The sequence below is a fragment of the Heterodontus francisci genome, chromosome 24 (assembly GCF_036365525.1).
Source record: "Heterodontus francisci isolate sHetFra1 chromosome 24, sHetFra1.hap1, whole genome shotgun sequence".
NCBI classification, from domain to species: Eukaryota; Metazoa; Chordata; class Chondrichthyes; order Heterodontiformes; family Heterodontidae; genus Heterodontus; species Heterodontus francisci.
In genome coordinates this window covers 39,196,462-39,221,218 of record NC_090394.1, presented here as the reverse complement: position 1 = coordinate 39,221,218, position 24,757 = coordinate 39,196,462, and the positions used below count along the sequence as shown (strand labels likewise).

Here is a 24,757-nt window from a genome sequence, read left to right as displayed (position 1 = left end):
AGTGAATGACTTTAGCAAGGCTTCACAGACTGATAGCTAAAATTAAACTTAATGGAACTGAAGGCAAATTACTGACCTGGTTAAGAGATTAGTTAGGCAGCGGAAGACAGAGATGGGATAATGGATATGTACTCAAATTGTAAGGAAGTGACTAGTGTTATTGTACAGGGATCTGTGCTGGAGCCTCAGCTAGTCACTATATTAATTAATGACTTAGATAACAAAATAGAGAGCGATATATCCAAGTTTGCCAATGACACACAAAGAGTGGTGGTTTAGTAATAAGTGTAGACAAGAGCACAAAATTACAAAGAGACATTGTTAGAATAAGTGAGCTGGACTTTATAGTCGCGCCGCCAGGAGCAGCAGCAGGTGCGCAAAATGTCAGCCGTCCCGCATGTGACTTTTGAGGCTGTCCCTCCCAATCACGTGGCGGCAGCGGCATTGGCGACACCATTAACGGTGTCACCTGATGTTCGATCAGGTGCTACTGCCATCTTTAAAAGGCTGCCAGCCCTGCATTTACTCACCTTGCATTCAAGAGAAGACCGTTTCAGCAACACTTCTTCGTTTTGGATTCATTTTGCATCTCAGTAAACATCCCCCTGGGTGCCATTAACAACATGGCCGACGTAAGAGCAAGGGTGGCCCCACATTTCAGTGATGCCTCCCTGCTGATTCTCCAGGCTGCAAGGGAAAGGTGGCAGATCCTCTTCCCCAGTGATGTCAAGAAGAGGTCTTCCCGCCTGACCAAATAACCTGGATGGAGATCACAGAGGAGGTTAACAGCTGTGTGATCACCTGTCGTAACTGGGTCCGGTACAGGAAGAGGGTCAATGATCTCCTATGCTTAGCCAGTGTAAGTTGCGCAGTTCCACATAGCTTGCTGCAATCTGCTTGCCCAGAAGCTTAAAGGCACACAGTTGACACTGCCATTCTAATGATAGCAGGGTCATGTCGTAATGATAGCTGACTACTGACTGCATAAGTGAGACCAGTCTCTCTTGTTTCTATCTTAGCCCAGTTTAGCCCCATGACAGTTAAAGTCATCATGAGAGCAGCAGCATCCCCCCGGTGCAGAATAGACGCCCATGTTAGCATTGAGATTCTGGAGAGACATTTGGAACTTAACAGTGAAGGCATCCTTGATCTTTCAGGAGAAAAGGGCCCACAACAGCAGGGAGGCGTCCAGGACCGATGGCGGGGTACCCAACCCGCGGCCTCTGTTGTACACTGAAGAGGAGGCGCTCAGTTAGCTGGGAGCCAAGCAGCACGTGCCATATTGGATGCCAAGCTCGGGGTCCTATTTGAAAACAGTGATTATTACCAAACACAGAATGAATCAAAATTATATTTCATATGCAAACACTATGCTGTCATCATTGTGACATGTGTACCATTACACCTAAATGTCTGTTCTTCACATTGTATCTTGCAGGGTGGCGCTCACAAATGCTTGCGGACACCGAGGGAACGACGACAACCTCTGAAATTGAGCTGCACTTAGAGGATGCATCATCCCATGACTCTCCTGCACCTTCCAGCAGCTCAGATACTCCCACCTCAGTGGGTATCCAATCGGCATTATATTCAGGGTCACAAGCTGGTGTGAGCATCACACACACGCCTGAGCAGCTGGCTAAGGCTGAGACAGCTAAGGCCTCTGACAGTTGGAGAACTCTGAGTGTCCAGGCCTATGCTGAGCCCAGACTGATGATGAACCTCTGGTATTGACAGCAGAGGGCATACTGGACTTGCAGGGAGAGGTAAGGTAGCATCTGACAGAGGCCATACACAACCATGAGCAGATGATGGAGGAGTCCATCCATGCCATGACTACTGCCGTGTCCCAGGCATGTGAGTGCATGGCTTCATCCATGGAGAAGTTGGTGACCCTCATTCCACAGATGTGCCATGACCTACAAACCCTTGCCTTGGCCAGGCTTCAATTCAGCAGTGGTAGGATGAGAGAAGGATCAGGAGCATGGAGAGAGTTCCTGCTCCTGATCCTTCTCCGGAGAGCAGCCAGGTTCCAACGAGCCTTGAGAGGGAGGAGGAGAGGATGCGCTCCACATCTGGGGTCTCCCCTCAGGGTGATTCAAGTGTGGACACCGGCTCCTCAACCCCATCGCTAATGAGTCCAGCTCCAACAGCCGTGATGCCTGAGGACAGCCATGCACTGGTGCAGGAGGCTTCAGGCGGCCGGGGCCCACCAGTCCTCAGACACCCAGAGGACAACTGCCAAAATCATCCCATGCCAAGGGGATCCTGATCAGCAGCCTGCCTCCAGTCCAGCTGCTAGTGCATATTAAAAAAACACCTTAATACATATGGGTATTCATGGGTGAGAAAGATTTGTCATAGGAACACAGGAAATAGGAGCAGGAATAAGCCATTCGCCTTACGAGCCGGCTCTGCCATTCAACTAGACCATGGCTGATCTTCTACCTCAACACTATTTTCCATGTGTACTTTAATTAAATGTGTTTTCCTAGCAATCAGCCTTTATTATCTGAAAACCACATTACACCATGGAATGGTTATGTGTCTGTCAATTACCCATAAACCTTACAGTACTGCCAATGTGAGCACTGACATCATTACCATGCCAAATGCATAATGTGTAATTGCACGAATAATGTCACATGTCTCAGTTTGTTGTTGCCAATCATGCTGGAGAGACGGATGTTGCGGAGGCAGAGGACTCGAGACTACGTGCAAGATGGTGAGTTTTGTTAGCAAACATATTGATTGAAGTTCACGGATTCTGGAAGCACCCAATTATCAGTCCCCGCCTTGCTTCCCTTGCTCGCTGCTCGCTATGTCGGCTCTCCATCACTGCTGTCTGATTTCCCATGCTTGCTTGTCCTGTGTGCCCTCTGTGTCGTCATTGTCAGCGGATGTGTCATGTTCCTGTACTCCTTCATCTTCCAAGGCCTCGCCCCTCTGTACTGCAATGTTGTGAAGAACGCAGCAGACTACAACGATGCGCCCAACCCTAATCTCTCGAGGCAGAGGAAGCGCATCTTTAGTATGCCAATGGCCTGCTCGATGGTCGCTTGGGTAGAGCCGTGACAGGCATTGTAACACTCTTCAGCATCATTGCTGGGGTTCCTTACAGGCATCAAAAGCCATGTCATCAAGGGCTAGCCCTTACCCCCAAGAATCCACGCTTGAAGGTGAGCAGGGAGAGTGAAAAGCAGTGGCATCTGGGACTGGCACAGTATGTATGTGTCATGGCAACTGCCCGGGAAGCGGGCACACACTCGTAGGAAGTGCTTTCTGTGGTCACACACTAGTTGGACGTTGATGGAATGAAACCGCTTTCTGATTTTGTAGGCAGCTGGTTGGTCTATGGGAGCCTTGATGGCCACATGTGTGCAGTTGGTGACACCTTGCACCTGTGGGAGTCCCACAATGGCCTCAAATCCAATGGCCCTCTCATGGTCAGTCCTGTAGTGGACATAATCGCTGGCCCTTAAGAACAGAGCATCGGTCACATCCTTGACACAGTGGTGCACTGCGAATTGAGAGACCCCACACATGTCGCCAGTACATCCCTGGAGTGATCCAGAGGCGTAAATGTTTAGGGCCACAGTAATTTTGAGGGCCACAGGCATAGGGTGACCACCAAAACCCATTCGTTGCAAATCATCATTCAGCAATGCACAAAGGTGTGTGAAGGCCTCCCTGGTCATCCGCAGTCGTCTCTGGCACTGGTGCTCTGATAGCTGCATATGTCATCCAAATCCTAAAGACTCGCTGGCGTCTCTGGGCTCCTCTGCACCTTGATGGCTGCTGCTGCTCACATCTGGGAAATTCCTCTTGACCCACACCTGCCTCTTGGTCCCACCTCTGGTGGAGATGCCTCATCACAGCAAGGGAATCAGAAAAACAGGATGGATCATACCCATCTCTATGTGCCTGGTAACTTCGGATTTCTTCAAAAGGTCAAGTACACCTATCTTAATTCTTGCTTCAGCAGTATTCTGGCATGAGCTCTATGGTATGGCCTAATGTAGTCCTCACAATGGCCATCCGAATACCATTTGAGTTGCCTGCACTGGACCACCAACAAAAGCAGCCTATACAGTTTCCCAGTTCTGCATCCACCCTCCTCCAAAAAGTGTATTTATTTGCAGAGTTCCCTGCTTCCCCCCACAACAATATCCATTTGCAGAGTTCCAACCTCCCCTCACAACTGCAGATTAACCTTAGTGGCAGTGTCCGATGTTGAAACAAATTCAGCAGGACAGCAAGGCGTAACTTACCTAACCTTTGCAGGCAGCGAGGACTCTTGCCTCGGTGGAGTCAACATTTCAAGGACGGGAAGGTGAAGGCATTTGAGTACTGCACCTCAAGCAGAAGGTTATAAATGGATGGTAGGATCACAGCGAATTGCATTCCAATTCATGCAAAACAGTAATTAACATATTTAAAGTACGGTCCTGTCGCAGAGCAGCGGAGATACTGCCACGGAAGTTTGCTGCCTCCGAGAAAATCAGAACCTGTCATTCGGATGTTGGGTTCTGCAGCGGATGATTCTGCTCCAATTTTTCGGCAACCCCCCGCCATGAAACCTGCCTTCAAGCCGAATACAAAATCCAGCCCGGTGAGTGGGCAAAATTGAGGCGGATGGATTTCACCATCTCACCAAGTGTGAAGTCATCCGTTTTGAACCAATAAAGTATAGATTTGAATATTATTTCAAGACAAAAAGCTCGAAACATCAGAGGTATAAAGAGTTTTGGGGTGCAGATACACAAATCAATAAAATGCAGCAGTCAGGGTACAAAAAATCAAAAAGCTAATGGAATGTTATCCTTTATAACTAGAGGGCTAGAATATAATGTAAAGAAAGATTTGTGACAGCTATACAAAGCCCTGATGAGAGCACATCTGGCATACTATGTACAGTTCTGGACACTGCACCTTAGAAAGGATATATTGGCCTTGGAAGGTGTGCTGTGCGTGTGCACCAGAAGGTTACCAAGGCTCCAAGGGTTAGATTTTGAAGAAAGATTACATAAACTAGGCTTGTATTCCCTGGAATATAGAAGGTTAAGGGGGATTTGATGAAGGTTTTTAGGACCTTGCAAGTAATTGATAGGGTAGATAGAGAGAAACCTTTTCTCCTGGTGTGAGACTCTAGGACAAGGGGACATAACCCTTAAAATCAGAACCAGGCCATTCAGGAGAGAAGTTCGAAAATACTTCTTCATGCAATGGGTTGTAGAAGTGTGGAATTCTCTTGCATATGAAGCAATAGGTGCTATCTCAATTCATAATTTTAGTATGGATAGATTTTTCCAGCGAAGGATATATCAGGATATGGCGTCAAGGCAGGTGGTTGGAGTTAAAATACAGATCAACCATGATGTAATTAAATGGCAGAACAGGCTCAAGGGATTGAATGGCCGACTCCTGTTCCTATGACTGGATGCTTCGCTTTGGTTTGAAGGGTTTTACTGTGACGGAAACCACACCTGTCAAAATGAAACATATTAATTTTGTCATACGGAACATTATTTTTGAACTGTTACTGGACTTGAAATAACTTGTTTAAAAAAAACACAACAGTGGCTGAAAACATGGCTGCACATTTGCATTCTAAAAGACAGTTGAATGAAGAAGACAATGGGAGTACTCCCTGATTCAATTAGCTGGATGGGTTTTGTCAATAGTGATTATCAAGAGACATTGAGAGTCATTGAACCAGCAATCCACCCCACTGAGAGTGTCTAGTAAGCTTGAAGGAATCCACAAATCCCACAGGCAAGGCTGCTTGAAACAAGAAACTAGTCATATGACTAACCTGCTGGCCAACCTGGGATTTTTTGAGTTGTGCCTGACGCAGAACAGTTTAGGAAGAGACTGCAACTGAACTTCAAGAAGAGTGCATCTCTCTCTCTCTCTCTCTCTCTCACACGCAAAGTTCAAGGCACCCATGGAAGTAACTAGGCCTCAAGACAGAAGACCAGTGAAACAAGTTTGAAAGGATGTCTCGGAGCGGCTGCAGGACATTCTGAAAGGGGAGGGTGAGCAGCCAGAGGTCGTGGTCCATATTGGTACTAATGACATAGGCAGGAAGAGAGATGAGGTCCTGCAAAGTGTATATAGGGAGTTAGGCAGAAGGTTAAAAAGCAGGACCTCTAGGGTTGTAATCTCAGGATTACTTCCTGTACCATGTGCTAGTGAGGATAGGAATAGGAGGATTAGGCAAATGAATGCGTGGCTGAAGAGCTGGTGTAGGCAGGGGGGCTTCAGCTATTTGGATCATTGGGCTCTCTTCTGGTGCAGAGGTGACCTGCACAAGAAGGACGGGTTGCACCTAAACTGGAGGGGGATCAATATCCTTGTGGGGAGGTTTGCTAGTACTACTCAGGAGGGTTTAAACTAGTCTTGCAGGGGGGTGGGACCCAAAGTAGTAGTCTCTCAGATGAGATAGTTGAGTCCAATGTAAAGGTTAAAGCAAGCAAGTCCAGTAGGCAGGCCGGGCAGGGGCAGGACAGGGAGCGTGGAAAGTCTGGTAGGCTAAACTGCATTTACTTTAATGCAAGAAGCCTTACAGGTAAGGCAGATGATCTCAGAGCATGGATCGGTACATGGGATTGTGATATTATAGCTATTACGGAAATGTGGTTGAGGGATGGGCAGGACTGGCAGCTCAATGTTCCGGGGTACTGATCCTTCCGGCGTGACAGAGGTGGAGGTAAGAGAGGAGGGGGAGTTGCCCTATTGATTCGGGAGGACATCAGGGCAGTACTTAGAGAGGATATCCCAGGGGGAATGTCCAGTGAAGCCAATATGGGTAGAACTTAGAAATAAGAAAGGGGTGATCACTTTGATGGGATTATACTATAGGCCCCCCAATAGTCAGAGGGAAGTGGAGGAGCATATATGTAGGGAAATCACAGATAGGTGTAGGAATTTATAGGGTTGTAATAGTAGGTGATTTTAACTTCCCTAATATTGACTGGGACTGCCTTAGTGCTAAGGGATCAGATGGGGAAGAATTTGTTAAGTGTGTCCAGGATAGTTTTCTGAAGCAGTATGTGGATGGCCCTACTAGAGAAGGGGCTACACTCGACCTCCTCTTAGGAAATGAGGATGGGCAGGTGGTTAATGTGTCAGTGGGGGAGCACTTTGCTAATTTCAAAGATGACCACACCATTTCCATTAGCCTCCACATTGCCTAGATCACTAACATGTCTTTCTCGGTCATCTGGTCCACCATGATTTTTTGCAAAAGGGTTGCAGTGAGGTCCTGCACTGATGCAGCCATTTGTATTATCTCCAAAAGCATGAACATGGAACCCATGCTTTCCAGGAGTCAATCCAGTGATGCTTCCTTTTACAGTCACAGGTCCATCTTCAGCTTGTTCAAAATTAACGGTCCCGGTCACTTCCCCGGTTCCTTTCAACACGCAGATTGCTTTCATGATTCAAAACCAGCCGAACTCAACTTGACAATAACTCTATTAGCTTCAAGATAGTTATGGAAAAGGATAGGACTGGTCCTCAGGTTGAAGTCCTAAATTGGGGGAAGGCTAATTTCGAAGGCATCAGACAGGAACTCTCAAAAGTTGAATGGGAGAGGATGTTTACAGGTAAAGGGACATCTGGCAAGTGGGAGGTTTTTAAAAGTGAGATAGGAAGAGTTCAGGGCCGGCATGTTCCTGTTAGATGGAAGGGCAAGGCTGGCAAGTTTAGGGAACCTTGGTTTACGAGGGATATTGAGGGTCTGGTCAGGACAAAGAAGGAGGCATATGTCAGGTATAGGCAGCTGGGATCAAGCGAGTCCCTCGAGGAGTATAGGGGATGTCGGACAACACTTAAGAAGGAAATTAGGAGGGCGAAAAGGGGCCATGAGATTTCTCTGACAGATAAGATAAAGGAGAATCCTAAAAGATTCTATAAGTATATTAAGAGTAAAAGGATAGCTAGGGAGAGAGTAGGTCCCCTTAAGGATCAGTGTGGCAATCTATGTGTGGAGCCACGGGAAATGGGCGAGGTCTTAAATCAATATTTCTTGTCCGTATTTACCGTGGAGAAAGTCATGAAAGCTAGTGAGTTCAAGGGAAGGAACACCGATATCATGGAGCATATCAAACATTACTAAGGAGGAGATGTTGGAGGTTTTGAAGCACATTAAGGTGGATAAATCCCCAGGGCCTGACCAGGTGTATTCTTGGATGCTATGGGAAGCAAGGGAGGAGATTGCTGGGGCCCTGGCAGAGATTTTTGTATCATCGTTAGCCACAGGTGAGGTACCAGAAGGTTGGAGGATAGCTAATGTTGTGCCTTTATTTAAGAAGGGAAGCAGGGATAAGCCAAGGAACTACAGGCTGGTGAGCCTTACATTAATGGTGGGAAAGTTATTGGAAGGGATTCTGAGAGACAGGATTTATATGCATCTGGAAAGGCAATGTCTGATTAGGGATAGTCAGCATGGCTTTGTGCATGGGAAATCATGTCTCACAAATTTGATTGAGTTTTTCAAGGAGGTGACCAAGAGGATTGACAAGGGCAGGGTGATGGACGTTGTCTACATGGACTTTAGCAAGGCCTTTGACAAGGTCCCGCATGGTAGGCTGTCCAGAAGGTTCGAACACATGGGATCCAGGGTGAGCTAGCAAATTGGATACAAAATTGGCTTGGTGATAGGAGGCAGAGGGTGGTAGTGGAGGGTTGTTTTTCAGATTGGAAGCCGGTGACCAGTGGTGTGCCATGGGGATTGGTGTTGGGCCCTCTGTTGTTTGTCATATATATTAATGACTTGGATGTGAATGTAAGGGGCATGATTAGTAAGTTTGCAGATGACACCAAAATTGGTGGTATAGTGGACAGTGAATAAGGTTGTCTAATGTTACAACAGGATATAGATCAACTGGGAAAGTGGGCAAGGGAGTGGCAAATGGAATTTAATGCAGACAAGTGGGAAGTAATGCATTTTGGGAAGTTAAACCAGGGCAGGACATATACAGTGAATGGCAGGGCCCTGGGGAGTGTTCTTGAGCAGAGAGACCTTGGGGTGCAAGTACATAGTTCCCTGAAAGTAACACAGGTAGACAGGGTGGTGAAGAAGGTGTATGGCATGCTTGCCTTCATTGGCCGAGGCATTGGGTACAAGAGTTGGGACGTCATGTTACAGTTGTACATAACATTGGTTAGGCCGCATTTGGAGTACTGTGTGCAGTTCTGGTCGCCGCACTACAGGAAAGATGTGATTAAGCTACAGAGGGTGCAGAAAAGATTCACAAGGATGTTGCCTGGTTTGGAGAGCTTGAGTTATAAAGAGAGATTGGATAGGCTGGGTCTGTTTTCCCTGGAGCGAAGGAGGCTGAGAGGGGACATGATAGAGTTATGTAAAATTTTGAGAGGCATAGATAGGGGAGATAGCCAGAGTCTGTTTCCCATAGTAGGGGTGGCTAAAACGAGAGGGCATAGATTTAAGGTGAGAGGGAGGAGGTTTGAAGGGGATCAAAGGGGTAAATTTTTCTCATAAAGAATAGTGGGTATCTGAAATGAGCTGCCAGAGGAGGTGGCGGAGGCAGGAACAGTAGCGACATTTAAGAGGCATCTGGACAGGTACTTGAATGAGCAAGGTATAGAGGGATATGGAATTAATGCAGACAGGTGGGATTAGTATAGATAGGCATTATGGTCGGCATGGACGCGGTGGGCCAAAGGGCCTGTTTCTATGCTGTACGACTCTATGACTCTAGTGCAATGCGCCCCAACGAGAACTGCAAGACTTAACTTCAATCAAAGACTTTACATCCAACCCAAAACCAGTATCTGAACTCCAGCTATTACTTCAAACCTTTCCCCTTCTTTCTCCTCCTCTGTCTCTATTTACATGTGTATTTATCGTGTATGCATGCTCGCGTGGTCACGTCGCGTAATTTTAGTAGTTTTAACTAAGTTAGAGTTTTAAGGTAAATAAACTTACACCTTTCCTGTTTAAATCTGAGAAAACCTGTCTGGGCGATTTCTTTGCATTTACAATTAGAGAGCAGTGATCAAGGACTCACTGAGGGGAAGCTAAAAACACCGTATTTTAAAAGTTAATCCCTGTTACGGCCAAACCAGGAAAAGGCTGAGAGGGGATCCCTAGACCCCTTCTTCACCTGGTCGTAACATTACAAATAAAAATGTAAATGTGTGAATAACTTACACTCCACTCGTACACACTAACAGCAATTCCAGTGGATGCTCCACTCCCAGCCAATCCGATGAAATGGCCACTTCCCACATTGCTGGCAAACAGCGATGCTCCAATCTATGCAAAAGAGATAGAAGTCTCAGACCAGACAGTGTCAAATGCTGGTCATCCAATGAAGTCACGAGCCAAAATACTCACTGGCCACCAAGTCATGCTCCTTCCTGCTAAAAAATAACCTTTGACAGTGCTCCTCTTTGTCCTGTACATAGCCTAACAGAGAAAATCAGAAACAATGCATCATTCTTAATCTAAGGCAACTTTATTCTAGGCAGTGCAATGTTACATATCTGTGCTGTTTCTGTTATAGTAATATCTTGTACACAGAGGACAGGATGAGAGTAAAGGTAGAGGTTGCAGAACCCCAAAAAATACTTAATTTGTAGAATGACTAAATAACCCACGAGTGACAATCTACTATTCCCATTAATTGATTACACTAGTGCCGTCTTTCAGATGAGATATTAAACTGATGTCCCATCTACCCATTGAGGTGGATGCAAAAGATCCCACGGAGCTATTCAAAGAAGAGCAGGGCAGTTCTCCCAGTCTCCTGGCCAATATGGCACAGTGGGGCAGTGGTTAGCACCGCAGCCTCACAGCTCCAGCGACCCGGGTTCGGTTCTGGGTACTGCCTGTGCGGAGTTTGCAAGTTCTCCCTGTGACCATGTGGGTTTTCGCCGGGTGCTCTGGTTTCCTCCCACAGCCAAAGACTTGCAGGTTGATAGGTAAATTGGCCATTAGAAATTGTCCCGAGTATAGATAGGTGGTAGGGGAATTGAAGGAAGGTAGGGATGTGAGAGGGTAATGGGATTAATGTAGGATTAGTATAAATGGGTGGTTGATGGTCGGCACAGACTCGGTGGGCCAAAGGACCTGTTTCAGTGCTGTATCTCTAAATAAATAAATAACTAGCATCCCTAAAAATAAATGCTCTGGCCATTTATCTCATTCCTGTTTGTGGGACCTTGTGCACTAATTGGCTGCTGTGAATCCTTCATTACAACAGTGACTACACTTCAAATACTTAATTGACTGTGAACTGCTTCGGGGTATCCTGACGTCTTGAAAGATGCCATATAAATGCAAGCTCTTTTTCTTTTACACCATTAACCTTTTTAGACCCTGTGTGTCTTACTCAGTGATTGGTTTAGAGTCAGCACACATTACTAGCATGTGTTGCTGAACAGTTGATCAACCTGGTTGGAAAAGACAGACATTTCTGTGAGATGACACCGTCAGGAGTACAAAACCAAGTAGGATAAGAAAAAGCTGATATGATTCCAAAGAACAAGGACGACTCTTACCATTGCGCTGAATATCCTGTGACATTATCAGTGGTTGGACCAGATGGGATAGTCACTATTACAATTTTAAACACCTCTCTTCCTGTTCTGTGGCTCCTTAGAATTCCAATGGAAAGTATCCTGCGGTTGGAACTGAGGAACCCTAGCCAAATAAGGCTGAGTGACAGAAAGAGATAATAACAGAAAAACTACCCACCTTTTAGCAAGAATTACTTCCTTCCTTGATCAAAACTGGACATTACATAAATGTAACTATAGGTCACTGTAAAATTGATTATCATTTAAGTTATATAACAGAAGCGAATTGTTTCCTGAATGTTTCAGTTAAAAAATAATGAAGCTGACAACATTGGTGGAGCATTGCCTGGAAGCAGTTATTGATCCTACTAGTGAGGCTGCTATTCTCAAGCAATAGATTTATTTTCTAAGTAAGAGCACTTCAGACACAAAATTTGGATGTTCAACACCCATATTTTTGGTGCTAATGATGCTGTTTTGGGTCCAAAATGCATTCGCGCTGCATGCACACACTTCGGCTGGATTTTATTCACCCGCCGCCAGGAACAGCGGTGGGTGACAAAATGGCAGCCTGCACATGCGGGCCGCGCGCCACCATGCCCCTGCCTTCTTCCTCAAGGCGGCCTGTGCTACTGATCCAGTCAGCTCCCTCCCTCTCCCACCCTCCCCAATCACATAGAGTGGGTGGGCTCTCTGACGCTGACAATGGCATCAACTGCCTGTGCATAGGCATGGCGCCATTTTTAGAGGGCAGCCAGCAAATTTAAATTTTTTAAGTTCTAGCCCTATCCCCCACTGTTCTGATCAAAAATCTATTGCCCCCTTCCTACCGCCCCCAATATCAGTAAGATTCAGTTAACTTCCCCCCTTCCCCACCACTGCGGTGCCTGTTTTCCCCAAACGGGAAAGTGAAGGCGGGGGAGTGCTGGCTGCCGCTCAGAAGACGCGACCCGATGGTAAGATTGGAGGTCAGTTTATTTAAATGTATGCATGTTACTAGTTTAGCAGCCGGTGGGGGGTGGCCACCATGGAGCCTCGCCGCCGCCGGAAAGATCGGGCCTGGCCCTCCCAACATCAGAACGATCTTCCAGCAGCATTCCCCCACCCCGCCCCCCGCCACAGAGCCCAACATCGGGAACTCTGTCAAATCCAGGCCTTCTTGTGCGGGCAGCACTGGACACCATTTGGGTGAGGTTGTTAGTGCAGGTGCTGGTTGTACACACCAGAAAAATGCAACATAAGCAGATTGTGATGTCAGTTAATGTGTAATGTCTTATCCAATGCCAGCAGTACTATTTTCAATCCTACTTCTCCAACTAATAGAGTGGGTGGGCTCTCTGACGCTGACAATGGCATCAACTGCCTGTGCATAGGCATGGCGCCATTTTTAGAGGGCAGCCAGCCAATTTAATGCCCTTTCATTACCTCACACTGCTGAACATGCTTTTAGCAGTGCTTTTTAAAGGGATCATCAACTATTTTCAGGTTAGTTGCTGATTAATTTCTATGGGCTGAGTGAATAGAGTATTTGGTGGTTTGTACTGCTATTTAAAGTTGATGACATGTACAAGGAGTGATGGGCACATGATGAAGGCCTTGGTTCTCCCTTCAAGAGTTCTGCTCACACCACTTGTTCCCAATAATGTGTGCTGCACTTTGGCCTGCAGCATGACAGGGAGAATGAGCAGAGGCAGCATAGAGGAGGATAAGTTGCTTGAAGAGGAAGGAGGAGGCGGAGGAGAAGAAGAGCTCTCAGCGGGAGACCACATCCACCTAGGATCTTCAGGGAACATTTCTCATATCTCAGCCTAAGCCAGGAACAGTGTGTGTGACGTCTCTGATTCACTAAGGAGATACTCACTGAAATCTGCCACTTCTGGCATGAAGCCACAGCAGGTCAAAGGTGGAATTGCCAGTGGTTGTGAAGGTGACCGTGGCTGGCCATGAATATCTTTGCACTGGGCTGCTTCCAGGCTGGAGCAGGGGGACATCTCCAACATCTCACAGTTTGCTATTCACTGCTGTATCACTGACTCACTGTATGCGAAGAGTGGGGAATACATGGCATTCTCTCGTTCCAGAGAGAAACAATTGGAGCATGCAAATAAAAGCAAAATACTGCAGATGCTAGACCTGCTCATTATTCTGCCATTAACACCCTCTCTGGACTTTCACCACAAGCATCAACACACTCTTTGCCTTTGTCCCATGACAGTTTTGTTATTTAATCTCTCCGGCCCTCTGCCCTATCACATACCTTCTATTTTGTTTTCTTCCCCACCAACCCTACCACCCCCCCCTCCTCCCCACCTTCACTTGCTTAAAACCTAATTTTTTTCTAACCTTTGTCAATTCTGATGAAAGGTCACAGACCTGAAACATTAACTCTGCTTCTCTCTCCACAGATGCTGCCAGACCTGCTGAGTATTTCCAGCATTTTCTTTTTTTTATTTTAGTTGGAGCATGCACATGGCTTTGCCAGGATAGTGGGCTTCCCCATGGTGCAGGGTGCCATTGACGACGTACATGTTGCTTTGCAGATGTTGGAACTAAATTCAGAGACGTACCAAAACCACAAAGGGTTCCAGTCCTTCCATGTGCAGCTGGTCTGCGATCACACTCAAAGCATCATGCAAATCAATGCCTGATATCCTGGCAGCAGTCATGATGCTTTTATTCTGTGCCAGTCTGCTGTAGGATCAGCATTTGAGCCAACAAGCGGGACCTGAGGGCGACTTACTGGGCGACAAGGGCTGTTCCCAGCTCATGACTCTGGTGTGCAACCCATGCATATAATGAGAGACATGCTGTCACACAAAATGTAATTGAACAGACCAGTGGGGTGCTTAAGCAACCTTCCGCTACCTGGACTACTCTGGAGGAGACCTCCAGTATGCTCCAGAGTACGTGTCACAATTCATGGTTTGCTGCATCCTGCACAACCTTGCCATCATGAGGGCACAAATTGCCTCCAGGTGTATGGCGAGAAGCTGAAGAGGAAGAGGAAGGTAAGACGCAACCAACACATCCTTTTTCTGGCCAGGCTGTCCACGATTGGCTCATCTGACTGCTGTACCAGTGAACGCAACCGCAATTCCCCATTCAACAACACTCCACACCTTACCATCCCTCTGTTATAGACCATCACACTGTCTTCTTGGCCACAGTGCTAAAATAAAAGCCATCACAAAACAAACCATCCAATATTCCACACATAAACCAACTAACTATCCTTGTGCATTCCCTGACTGCTTGTCTTCTGTGTGCCTTGCCTGGCCTAGTGCTCCTATGCAGTGCTACCCCAGTATCTGCAACATGGCTGCTGGAAGGCTGCTGACTTTCAGTGTGGGAGACTGCAGATGGCCTTGCAGGATGACATCGCACAGCTCTGGGCCTAGAAGGCTGGACTCCACTAGCCTGGGATGGGTGCCAGCAGTGTGGACTGGCTGGCTGACAGGTAGCAGCTAGGACACTGGCAGCGTAGCAGTAGTGGGAAGATAAATGCTGTCATCCCGAGAGAATAGTACATTCATGCTCCATGGAGCCACCTGGGGAGGGGGAGACACCTCAACAATCCCAGTAATCAGCTGGAGCACAGATTGCTGGACTGCTGTGAGACCTGTCATGAAAGTACATAAATTTCTTGTTAAATTTTGAGGACTTGTGTTTTAAAACCGAAAAAAGGATTCCATAGATGCTGGACCTTGTGTTTTTTTGAAAAAAAGATCATCATAAGGTCTTTTGAACTTGGTTTGTAAACAACATATACTGGAAGTCACCTGGCTTCATACAAATACCCAGCAGGAGCTTTTTGATTTGCAGAAGATGTTGTTACAACCAAGGTGGGAGGAGTGCACTGTTTTTCTCGTCCCACTTCTCCACAAGTCACAACATACATTTAAATTTTTTCCCCAGTTACCGATACGATCAATCATAGACTCTATTTTTATCGCAGAGTACAATACACCAACCAGCTTTCTTTAATAAACAACAAAATTATCCATTTATTATAAAACAAGTCTTAACCAGTAACGATGCAAAGCAATAACACACAAATTGAAATATAAAAGTTCCCTTTTTACCTTAGCCCCTCACACATACGATCTTCCTAGAACAGTTCTTTTCTGGCAATGTTGAAGATCAGTTTGGGCAGGCTTTCCAGACAAAATGCAGCAACAGGGGTTTCAGGCAATTTCTTACACTGCTTCTCAGAGCTTCTCAAAGAGCTGGAACAAGCTGAGGTGGGATTTGCTCCCAAGGCAAATTTTCTCCAACTGTCTTTTTAACACTGTCTATATCACCATCTCACTGTCCAAAGCGAAACCAAAAACAATGTCACAACAGTCAAGCCTCCTGACCCCTATAAATCTTGACCCATCATTTCCGTGTAAACATCTTTCCCCAAGTCAAAAAAAACCCTGCTGGGTAATTATCTGAAGACAGGTGCCTTTCAGTAAGGGCTTGTTTTTAGCACTCCTTGATTTTTCCAGTAACAGTTGTTTACAAACTCAGTCCAAAAGATCTTCTGATGACCTCTTCAAAAAAAGACAAAGTTCCAGCATTTATGGAATCTATTTTCAGTTTTAACACACAAATCCTCATAGTTTAACAAAAAAAAGGAAGCACTCATAATTCCCCCACCCTTGGAGGAATGAAATGCCATTTTTAAATGTGTTTCATTACAAAATATGGAAAAACAGAAGATGAAAAATTTTAAAACACATTTACTCATTCATTCTCATTCACTCTTTACGCACAATTAATACAGTTCTGCTTTGTACCATTTTTGCACTCAGATAACTCAAAGTAATGTTAGATTTTAGATCAATCATCTGCAAGTACATTATTGTTGCCCGCAATCTGGATAATCTTTAAGTGATAAGGTTGCAAAAGTAAACTCCATCAGAATAGTCTGGCGTTCAGGTTTTAAAATTTTTGCACAGAGGTTGGGAGGGGGGGAGCGGTTGTTATGCTTAGTATGTACCAGTCTCTATGTAGTTGTGGCGGACATAGACTTCAAAATGCTTAAGAGCCAATAATAAACCTGGAGTTTCTTTTTCCACTGTCAAATATCCTTTCTGGTGTCAATTTAACTTTTTGAAAAAGTATCCCACTGGCTTTATGATATTTGATTCATCATCTTGTAACAGGACTGCACTGACCCCCAGGTCACTAATATCAATTGTGACCTTGAAGGGCTTAGTGAAATTTGGAGCAGTTCATTAATCAAAATAGCTTTCAGTCTCTCAAAAGATGCTTGGCACTCACCTGACCACACTAACTTGTTTTTTTTTCTGTAGCAAATCCGTCAGTGGAACAGCTGTAGTACTAAAATTTGGTACAAACTTGCAGTAGAAACCACACATCGCCAAAAACCTCATGATTTCTCACTTAGTCTTAAGGATAGGGAACTCCACTAATGTTTGTACTTTCGCTGTTCTTGGCAACACTTGTCCTTTCCCTACTATATACCCTCACCAATTTACCTGTCACAGATGTGCCTGTCCATGACAGAATTGGTAGGAGTGACCACTGCACAGTCCTTGTGGAGATGAAGTTCTGTCTTCACACTGAGGATACCCCATATTGTGTTGTGTGGGTCTACCACTGAGGTAAATGGGATAGGTTCAGAACAGATCTAACAGCTCAAAACTGGGCATCCATGAGGTGTTGTGGACCATCAGCAGCAGCAGAATTGTATTCCACGACAATCTATAACCTCATGACCTGCCATATCCTTCACTCTACCATTAATATCCAGCCAGGGGACCAATTCTGGTGCAATTAGGAGTGTAGGAGGGCATGCCAGGAGCAGCACTAGGCATAAATAAGGTGTCAAACTGATGAGGCTACAACACAGGACTACATGCACGTCAACAGCGGGAGCAGCATGCAATAGACAGATCTAAGCGATCCCACAACAAACAGATCAGAACAAAGCTCTGCTGTCCTGCCAAATCCAACTGTGAATGGTGGTGAACAATTAAACAACAAACATCAGGATTAGGTTCCATGAACATCCCTATCCTCAATGATGGCGAAGCTCAGCACATCAGTGCAAAAGACAAGGCTGAAGCAGTTACAATCAATTTCAACCAGAAGTGCCAAGGTGGATGATCCATCTCAGCCTCCTCCTGAGGTCCCCAGCATCAGCCAATTTGATTCACTCCTCAGATAATGGAACAGTCCATACCCACGTGCAACAAGACCTGGACAACATTCAGGCTTGGGCTGACAAGTGGCAAGTAATTTTCGCGCCATACAAGTGCCAGGCAATGACCATCTCCAACAATAAAGAATCTAATCACCTCCCCTTGACATTCAATGGCATGACCATTGCTGAATTCCACCCCCACCCCCCAATCAACACCCTGGGGTCACCATTGACCAGAAACTTAAATGGAACCACCACATAAATTATGTGGCTGCAACAGCAGATCAGAGGTAGGTATTCTCTGACCAATAACTCACCTCCTGACTCCCAAAGCATTCCACCATTTACAAGGCACAAGTCAGGAGTGTGATGGAATACTGTCCACTTGCCTGGATGAATGCAGCTCCAACAACACTCAAGAAGCTTGACACTATCCAGGACAAAGCAGCCCGCTTGATTGTCACCCCATCCACCACCTTAAACAGTCACTCCCTCCACCACCAGCGCACCATAGTTGCAGTGTGTACCATCTACAAGATGCACTGCAGGAACTTGTTAAGGCTCCTTTGACAGAACCTTCCAAACTCGTGACTTCTACTACCTGGAAGAACAAGGGCAGCAAGCGTATGGGAACACCACCACCTGCAAGTTCCCTCCAAGCCATACACCATCCTGACGGAACTATATCGGCATCCCTTCATTGTCACTGGGCCAAAATCCTGGAACTTCCTAACAGTACTAAGGGAATACCTTCACCACACATACTGCAGCTGTTCAAGAAGGCAGCTCACCATCACCTTCTCCAGGGCAATAAGAGGTGGGCAATAAATGGTGGCCTTGCCAGCAGTGCCCACGTTCCAGGAATGAATTTTAAAAAATGTCCCTCACCCAAAGTACATTCTGTGCCCTTGCTACCCTCTGTGCTACTTTCTACTGGTGTCCAAAACGGAGGAGTACTGATTCATCAGCTGAGGGAGGATGGTATGTGGTAATCTGCAGGAGGTTTCCTTGCCCATATTTGACCCGATTCCAAATTTCATGGAGACTGGAGTCAATGTTGAGGACTTCCAGGGCCATTCCCTCCTGACTGTATACCAATATGCTGCCACCTGCTGGTGGGACAGGAAGCACCCCCAGCCATGCCCCTTTGATTTAGGTGATGCAAGCAGAAAATCTGCCAAGAGCATCACCCCACCAAAAAATGACATGTAAAACTTGGGGAAGTAGGATCTACCGAAAATTCCAGCTGCAATTAGCACATCTGCCTGATCCATTCACCCTACATCTGTGATCTGGGCTGGAAATTTTGTTTTTTTTTAATTCTTTCATGGGATGTGGGCATTGCTGGCAAGGCAATCATCCCTAATTGCCCTTCGCAACTGAATGGTTTGCTAGGACATTTCAGAGTCAACCACATTGCTGTGGGTCGAGAATTATATGTGGACCAGACCAGTTAAGAGCAGCGGATTTCCTTCCCTAAAGGCTGTTAGTGAACCAGATAGGTTTTAACAACAATCAATAATAGTTTTTTGGCACCAAAACTGAGACAAGCTTTTAATTCCAGCTTTTTAAAAATGAATTAATTGAATTTAAATTCCACCAGCTGCCATGGTGGGATTTGAATCTGTGCCCAAGGCATTAGCCTGGACCTCTGGATTACTAGTGTAGTGATATTACCACTACCTCACCAGCACATGCTTCATCTTGGTAATTGTTGATTTTCAAACTAACTCCCGATGTTGACACGACCTCTTTAAAGGACATAGAAAAAGAAGTTTTAAATCAAGAGTGTGTTTCCAGCCAGCAGTTTAGTAAATAGACTGAGACCTTACCCAGAATCCTACAAGCAGAACAACTATAATGTACACGGACAGGACAGCAATGTCAACAGCAGTTAGTTTCCGGTGCGAGATGACACATTCTTCAGGGCCCAATGAGCTGGCAGATGTTTTGTCTGGCCTGAAGAGAGGGCTGTCTGTGTTCGTCTTCATGCTTCAGACTTTGACCATAAAATAGGAGAATCAAATGGGTTTATATACCTAGAATATAATCATAGAATCATGATTCTTAGAATGGTTACGGTACAGAAAGAGGCCATTCAGCCAGTCATGTCTGTGCTGACTCTCTGCAAGAGCAACTCACCTCGTCCCACTCCCCTGCCCTTCCCCTGTGGCCCTGCAAATTTTCCTCTTTATACAATTATCCAATTCTTTTTAAAGGCCTCGTTTGAATCTGCCTCCACCACACTCTCAGGCGCTGCATTCCAGATCCTAACCACTCACTGCATAAAAATGATTTTCCTCATATCACCGTTGCTTCTTTTGCCAATCACCTTAAATCGGTGTCCTCTGGTTCCTGATTTTTGTACTCTATACCCCTATGTATAAATCCCAGGATCCCTTATTAATCACTTTCTCAACCTGCCCTGCAACCTCCAATAATAAATAAAAACAAAAAGTGCTGGAAATACTCAGCAGGTTCAGCAGCATCTGTGGCGAGATAAGCAAAGTTAACGTTTCAGGTCTGTGACCTTTCAGATGACTTTGCTTCTCTCTCCACTGATGCTGCCGGACCTGCCGGGTATTTCCAGCACTTTTTGTTTTAATTTCAGATTTCCAGCATCTGCAGTTTTTTGCTTTTATTTTACTGCAACCTTCAATGATTTGTGCACATATACGCCCAGGTCCCTCTGCTCCTGCACCCCCTTTAGAATTGTACTCTTTAATTTATATTGCCTTTCCTCATTCTTCTTACCAGATGAATTACTTCACATTTCTCTGCATTAATTTTCTTTGGCCACTTGTCTGCTCATTCCATCAGCCTGTCCATGTCCTCTTGAATTATATCACTATCCTCCTCACAGTTCACAATACTTCCAAGTTTTGTGTCATCCACAAATTTTGAAATTGTGCCTTGTACACGTATGTCTAAGTCAATAATATTTATCAAGAAAAGCAGGGGACCCATCAGCAGCCCTGGGGAACCCCACTATATACCTTCCTCCAGTCCGAAAAACAACCGTCCACAACTACTCTTTGTTTCCTGTCATTCAGCTAATTTCGTATCCATGCTATGACTGTCCCTGTTATTCCATCGGCTCTAACTTTGCTGATAAGCCTGTTATGTGGCACTTCATCAAATGCCTTTTGGAAGTCCATGTACACCATATCAACTGCATGACTCTTATCAACCCTCGCTGTTACCTCATCAAAAAACTCAAGCAAGTCAGTGAAACGCAATTTGCTCTTAACAATCCATGCAGGTTTTCCTTAATTAATCCACATTTGTCCAAGTGACCATAAATTTTGTCCCGAATTATCATTTCTAAGAGCTTTCCCAACACCAAGGTTAAACTGACTGGCCTGTAGTTGCTGGGCTTATCCTTACACCATTTTTTGAACAAGGGTGTAACATTTGCTGTTCTCCAGTCATCTGGCACCACACCACATCTAAGAGGGATTGGAAGATTATGGCCAGTGCCTCTGCAATTTTCACCCTTACTTCCCTATGTATCCTGGGATGCCTTTCATGCGCTCTTGGTGGCTTATCAACTTTTAGTACAGCCAGTCTATCTAATGCTTTCTTTTTATCAAATTTTAGCCCATCCAGTATCTCAACTACCTCCTGTTTAACCATGACTTGGGCAGCATCTTCTTCCTTGGTAAAGACAGATTCAAAGTACTCATTTAGTACCACAGCCATGCCCTTTACGATTTGTAAATCCCCTTTTAGGTCCCTAATCAGCCCCACTCCTTTTACCACCCTTTTACTATATATGTGCCTATAGAAAACTTTTAGATTCCTTTTCATGTTAGCTGTGAGTCTCTTCTCATACTGTCTCTTTCCTTCTCTTATTTGTTTTTTTCACTTCTCCACTGAACCTTCCATATTTAGCCTGGTTATCAACTACATTATCCACCTGACACCTATCATATGCATCCTTTTTCTGCTTCATCTTACTCTCTATCGCTTTTGTCAGCGAGGGAGCTCTGTTTGCCTTACATTTTCCCCTCATGGAAATATTTATTATTGACCTAGACTTGACTGTACCCAAGCTATCTCCTCTTTAAAAACAACCCATTGTTCAGTTACAGTTTTGCCTTCTAATCTTTGATTCCAATTTATTTAGGCCAGATATCTTCTCACGCCATTAAAATTGGCCCTCCCCAATACTCTGGATTGCTCCTTGACCATTTCCATAGCTAACTTAAACCTTATGATGCTATGGTCACTGTCCTCTAAATATTCCCTGTCTGACATTTGATTCACTTGCTCACACAAGGAGAAATTATGAAGTTGTCATGTAAGTGTTTTTCTCTTCTTTCTCTGTTTAAAAACTAGGGGGGTCTATGTGCCTTTAAGACTGAAAGAAGTTTTAATATTCTCTGGGAACAGTGTGTGCAAGCTGCAAGCCTGTTTCCTAGGCAACAGCAAGAGAGATGCAGTCATCCTGTATTGTATCAGTTTGACTGTGTAAGAACTGGCTAGAACCGGTTTGATCTGTCAGACCAGCAAAGCGTGCTCTCCTTGAAGGAAGGATTTGTCTCTCTCAGCAGCAAAACTACATTGGCCTACAGGCTGTGTTTCACCTAAAGAGGAAACAATCCCTGGAAAGGAATCTTTGCATTGTTGGAGGTGGCAAATTCCTTTTTACTCCCGTCTCTAAGAAGTCTCTGCCTTAGGAGTGACTTTCTGTTGTTTTTTTATGTTTCTGGGAGTTCTATAAACTCAGTTAAGTTTCTACTGCTAGACTGCTAATTCAAAATCTAAATAGACCTGTTGTTATACTCCTTGTTGAAAGATCTTGGTGATGCCTACTGCAGCCGAAGTGCTTTGAATGTCTATCCATTACAGACTGTTCATCAACTCGCCTGGAGACTTCAAGTGGCATCTGACCATTCAACTCTGGGACACCTCACTGATCCGAGAAAGTAACCAACCAGGACTTACAACCCAGTTGTTTTATTATTCCTAAGAAACAGCTCTATTTTAAAAAACATCATTTTTAGAACTGGTTAACCATTGGTTTTTGAATGTATGTGTGTATGCATGAGGGTTAGGAGGAATAAGAAGTTATAAAGTCTTTTCAGATATAGATTTATCTCAGTATTGTTTAAGATTTAGTTGATTCATGAATAGTTAACTGGTTGTTGTTTAAATTTACCTGGTTTGGTGTGTTTTATCCTGGGGATTAATAAAGTATTTAATTTGGTTAATTTCCAGTGGGTAGGAAATTTTAATAATATGCTGTGACCTGTGGAGTAATGGGACTGATTGGCAGTGCATTGCTCCTAACTTGGTCGTAACAAACTATATAATGATCTAATGAAACAAACCCAAACAGACTTGAAACACATCAAAGCAGCCTGGATTCAAACTGACCTATCAGGAGAAAGGATTGTGACTACAATGGCAACAGCACATTCTGGAACAATCAGAGCAGAATCAGTGTTGGTTTTAATTCAATTAGTTCAGAAATGAAAATTCTATCCATTCCAGCAAAGATCACCATCTTTAAACTACATGTAGGCAGAGACTGGAGTTAGCCTTGAACTCCCGACCTGAGAATCAAACCAGGCTTTTGCCATTGAACTGTGACTGAGATATAACAAGAGAAGTCTGCAACAATACACCCGTCCTCCTGAACCATCCAAGGTTTTTTTCTTCAGTGAACTAGAAAAAAGGAAAACCAGGCCTGTACCATTTCAAATCTTCACCCTGGGGAAAAAGCAAGTTTTACAGCAAACTCTTTTTCAAACCATCAGACCTAAATGGATGTTATCTTTTAATCCCTATCATTTCTTGTGTATGCGTATCTGTATGCGTGTGAGAGTGGGTGACGTTGCATATATTTTCAGGTGTTGTTTAATAAACATTTATCTTTCTTTGAAACATATGAGAAAACCTGTCATTTGTTTGTTGACCATTAAAATGCTCAGGAGTTAAAACTTTTTAAAAACACGCAGCCTTTGGTCAGTTGAGAGGTGAATAAAGGGGAAACCATCCCTATCACCTCCCATCTGTCCGTAACACCAACTCATTACCCAGCACCAGATCCAGCAAAGCCTCCTTCCTCGTTGTACTAAAAACATACTATTATGGACAGGTGGGAAATGATAGATAAAAGCAAAATACTGCGGATGCTGGAAATCTGAAATAAAAACAAGAAATGCCGGAACCACTCAGCAGGTCTGGCAGCATCTGTGAAAAGAGAAGCAGAGTTAACGTTTTGGGTCGGTGACCCTTCTTCGGAAATGATAGGGATGGTTTCCCTTTTTCACCTCTCAGCTGACCAAAAACAGTGTTTTTTTATTAGAATGGTGTTTTAACCCTTGAGTGTTTTAATGGTCAATAAACAGACAAATGATTGGTTTTCTCATAGGCTTAAAGAAAGGTAAATGTTTATCAAACAATACCCGAAAAGATTCACAACTTCACCCACTGACACACACAAGAAAAGACGGAGATTAAAAGATAGCATGCATTTAGGACTGATAGTGTTAACAAAGAATTCATTGTGAAACTTTGCTTGTTTCCCCAGGAGTAAGATTTAAAAACAGTGTAGGTCTGTTTTCCTTTTTCCTGGTTCACTAATGTCAAACTTTGGAAAGTTTCAGTTACACGATGCTTTGCTGCAGACTTCTTTGGTTAATCTCAGTCACAGTTCATTGGTAAAATTCCTGTTACCATTTCTCATCTCTGCCTCTATGTAGTCTAAAGGTATTATTCTGGCAAGGTTCTCCTCCTTGTTGGGATGGGTCTCTCTTCTGGCTGTCTGCACAGGTGACCCAAGTTTCTGTCCCCTTGTGTTTTCATAAATGGTGTTTGATGGTGTGGCCATCATTTGACCATGGGTTTGGATGTTGCTCATCTCTATGCCATCTTGATAAAGTGGCATTTTTTCACACCAATTATCCTGAGTTTGAGTCAGTAGTCTCCATGTCTGCAAAGTCACTGTTAACCCAACTTGTTGAAGAGGGGTAACCATTAACATTGAATTAACATTTCTAATGCTTTCTTCAACACTTGACCATACATGACAATTTGTTCAGG

General features: G+C 44.7%; 1 protein-coding gene across 1 annotated transcript in view; it reads right to left on the bottom strand.

The window, feature by feature from the left end:
* LOC137383322 (sodium/myo-inositol cotransporter 2-like) overlaps positions 1–19,695 on the bottom strand; it is a 132,297-nt gene extending 112,602 nt beyond the window's left edge. The window contains exons 1-3 of the mRNA XM_068055994.1: positions 19,537–19,695; positions 10,367–10,438; positions 10,181–10,285 (exon numbers count right to left, since the gene is read on the bottom strand). Of these exons, the coding sequence (XP_067912095.1) occupies positions 10,181–10,285; positions 10,367–10,438; positions 19,537–19,695 (336 nt within the window). The remainder of the gene's footprint in view (positions 1–10,180; positions 10,286–10,366; positions 10,439–19,536) is intronic.
* Between the last annotated feature and the right edge of the window lie 5,062 nt (positions 19,696–24,757).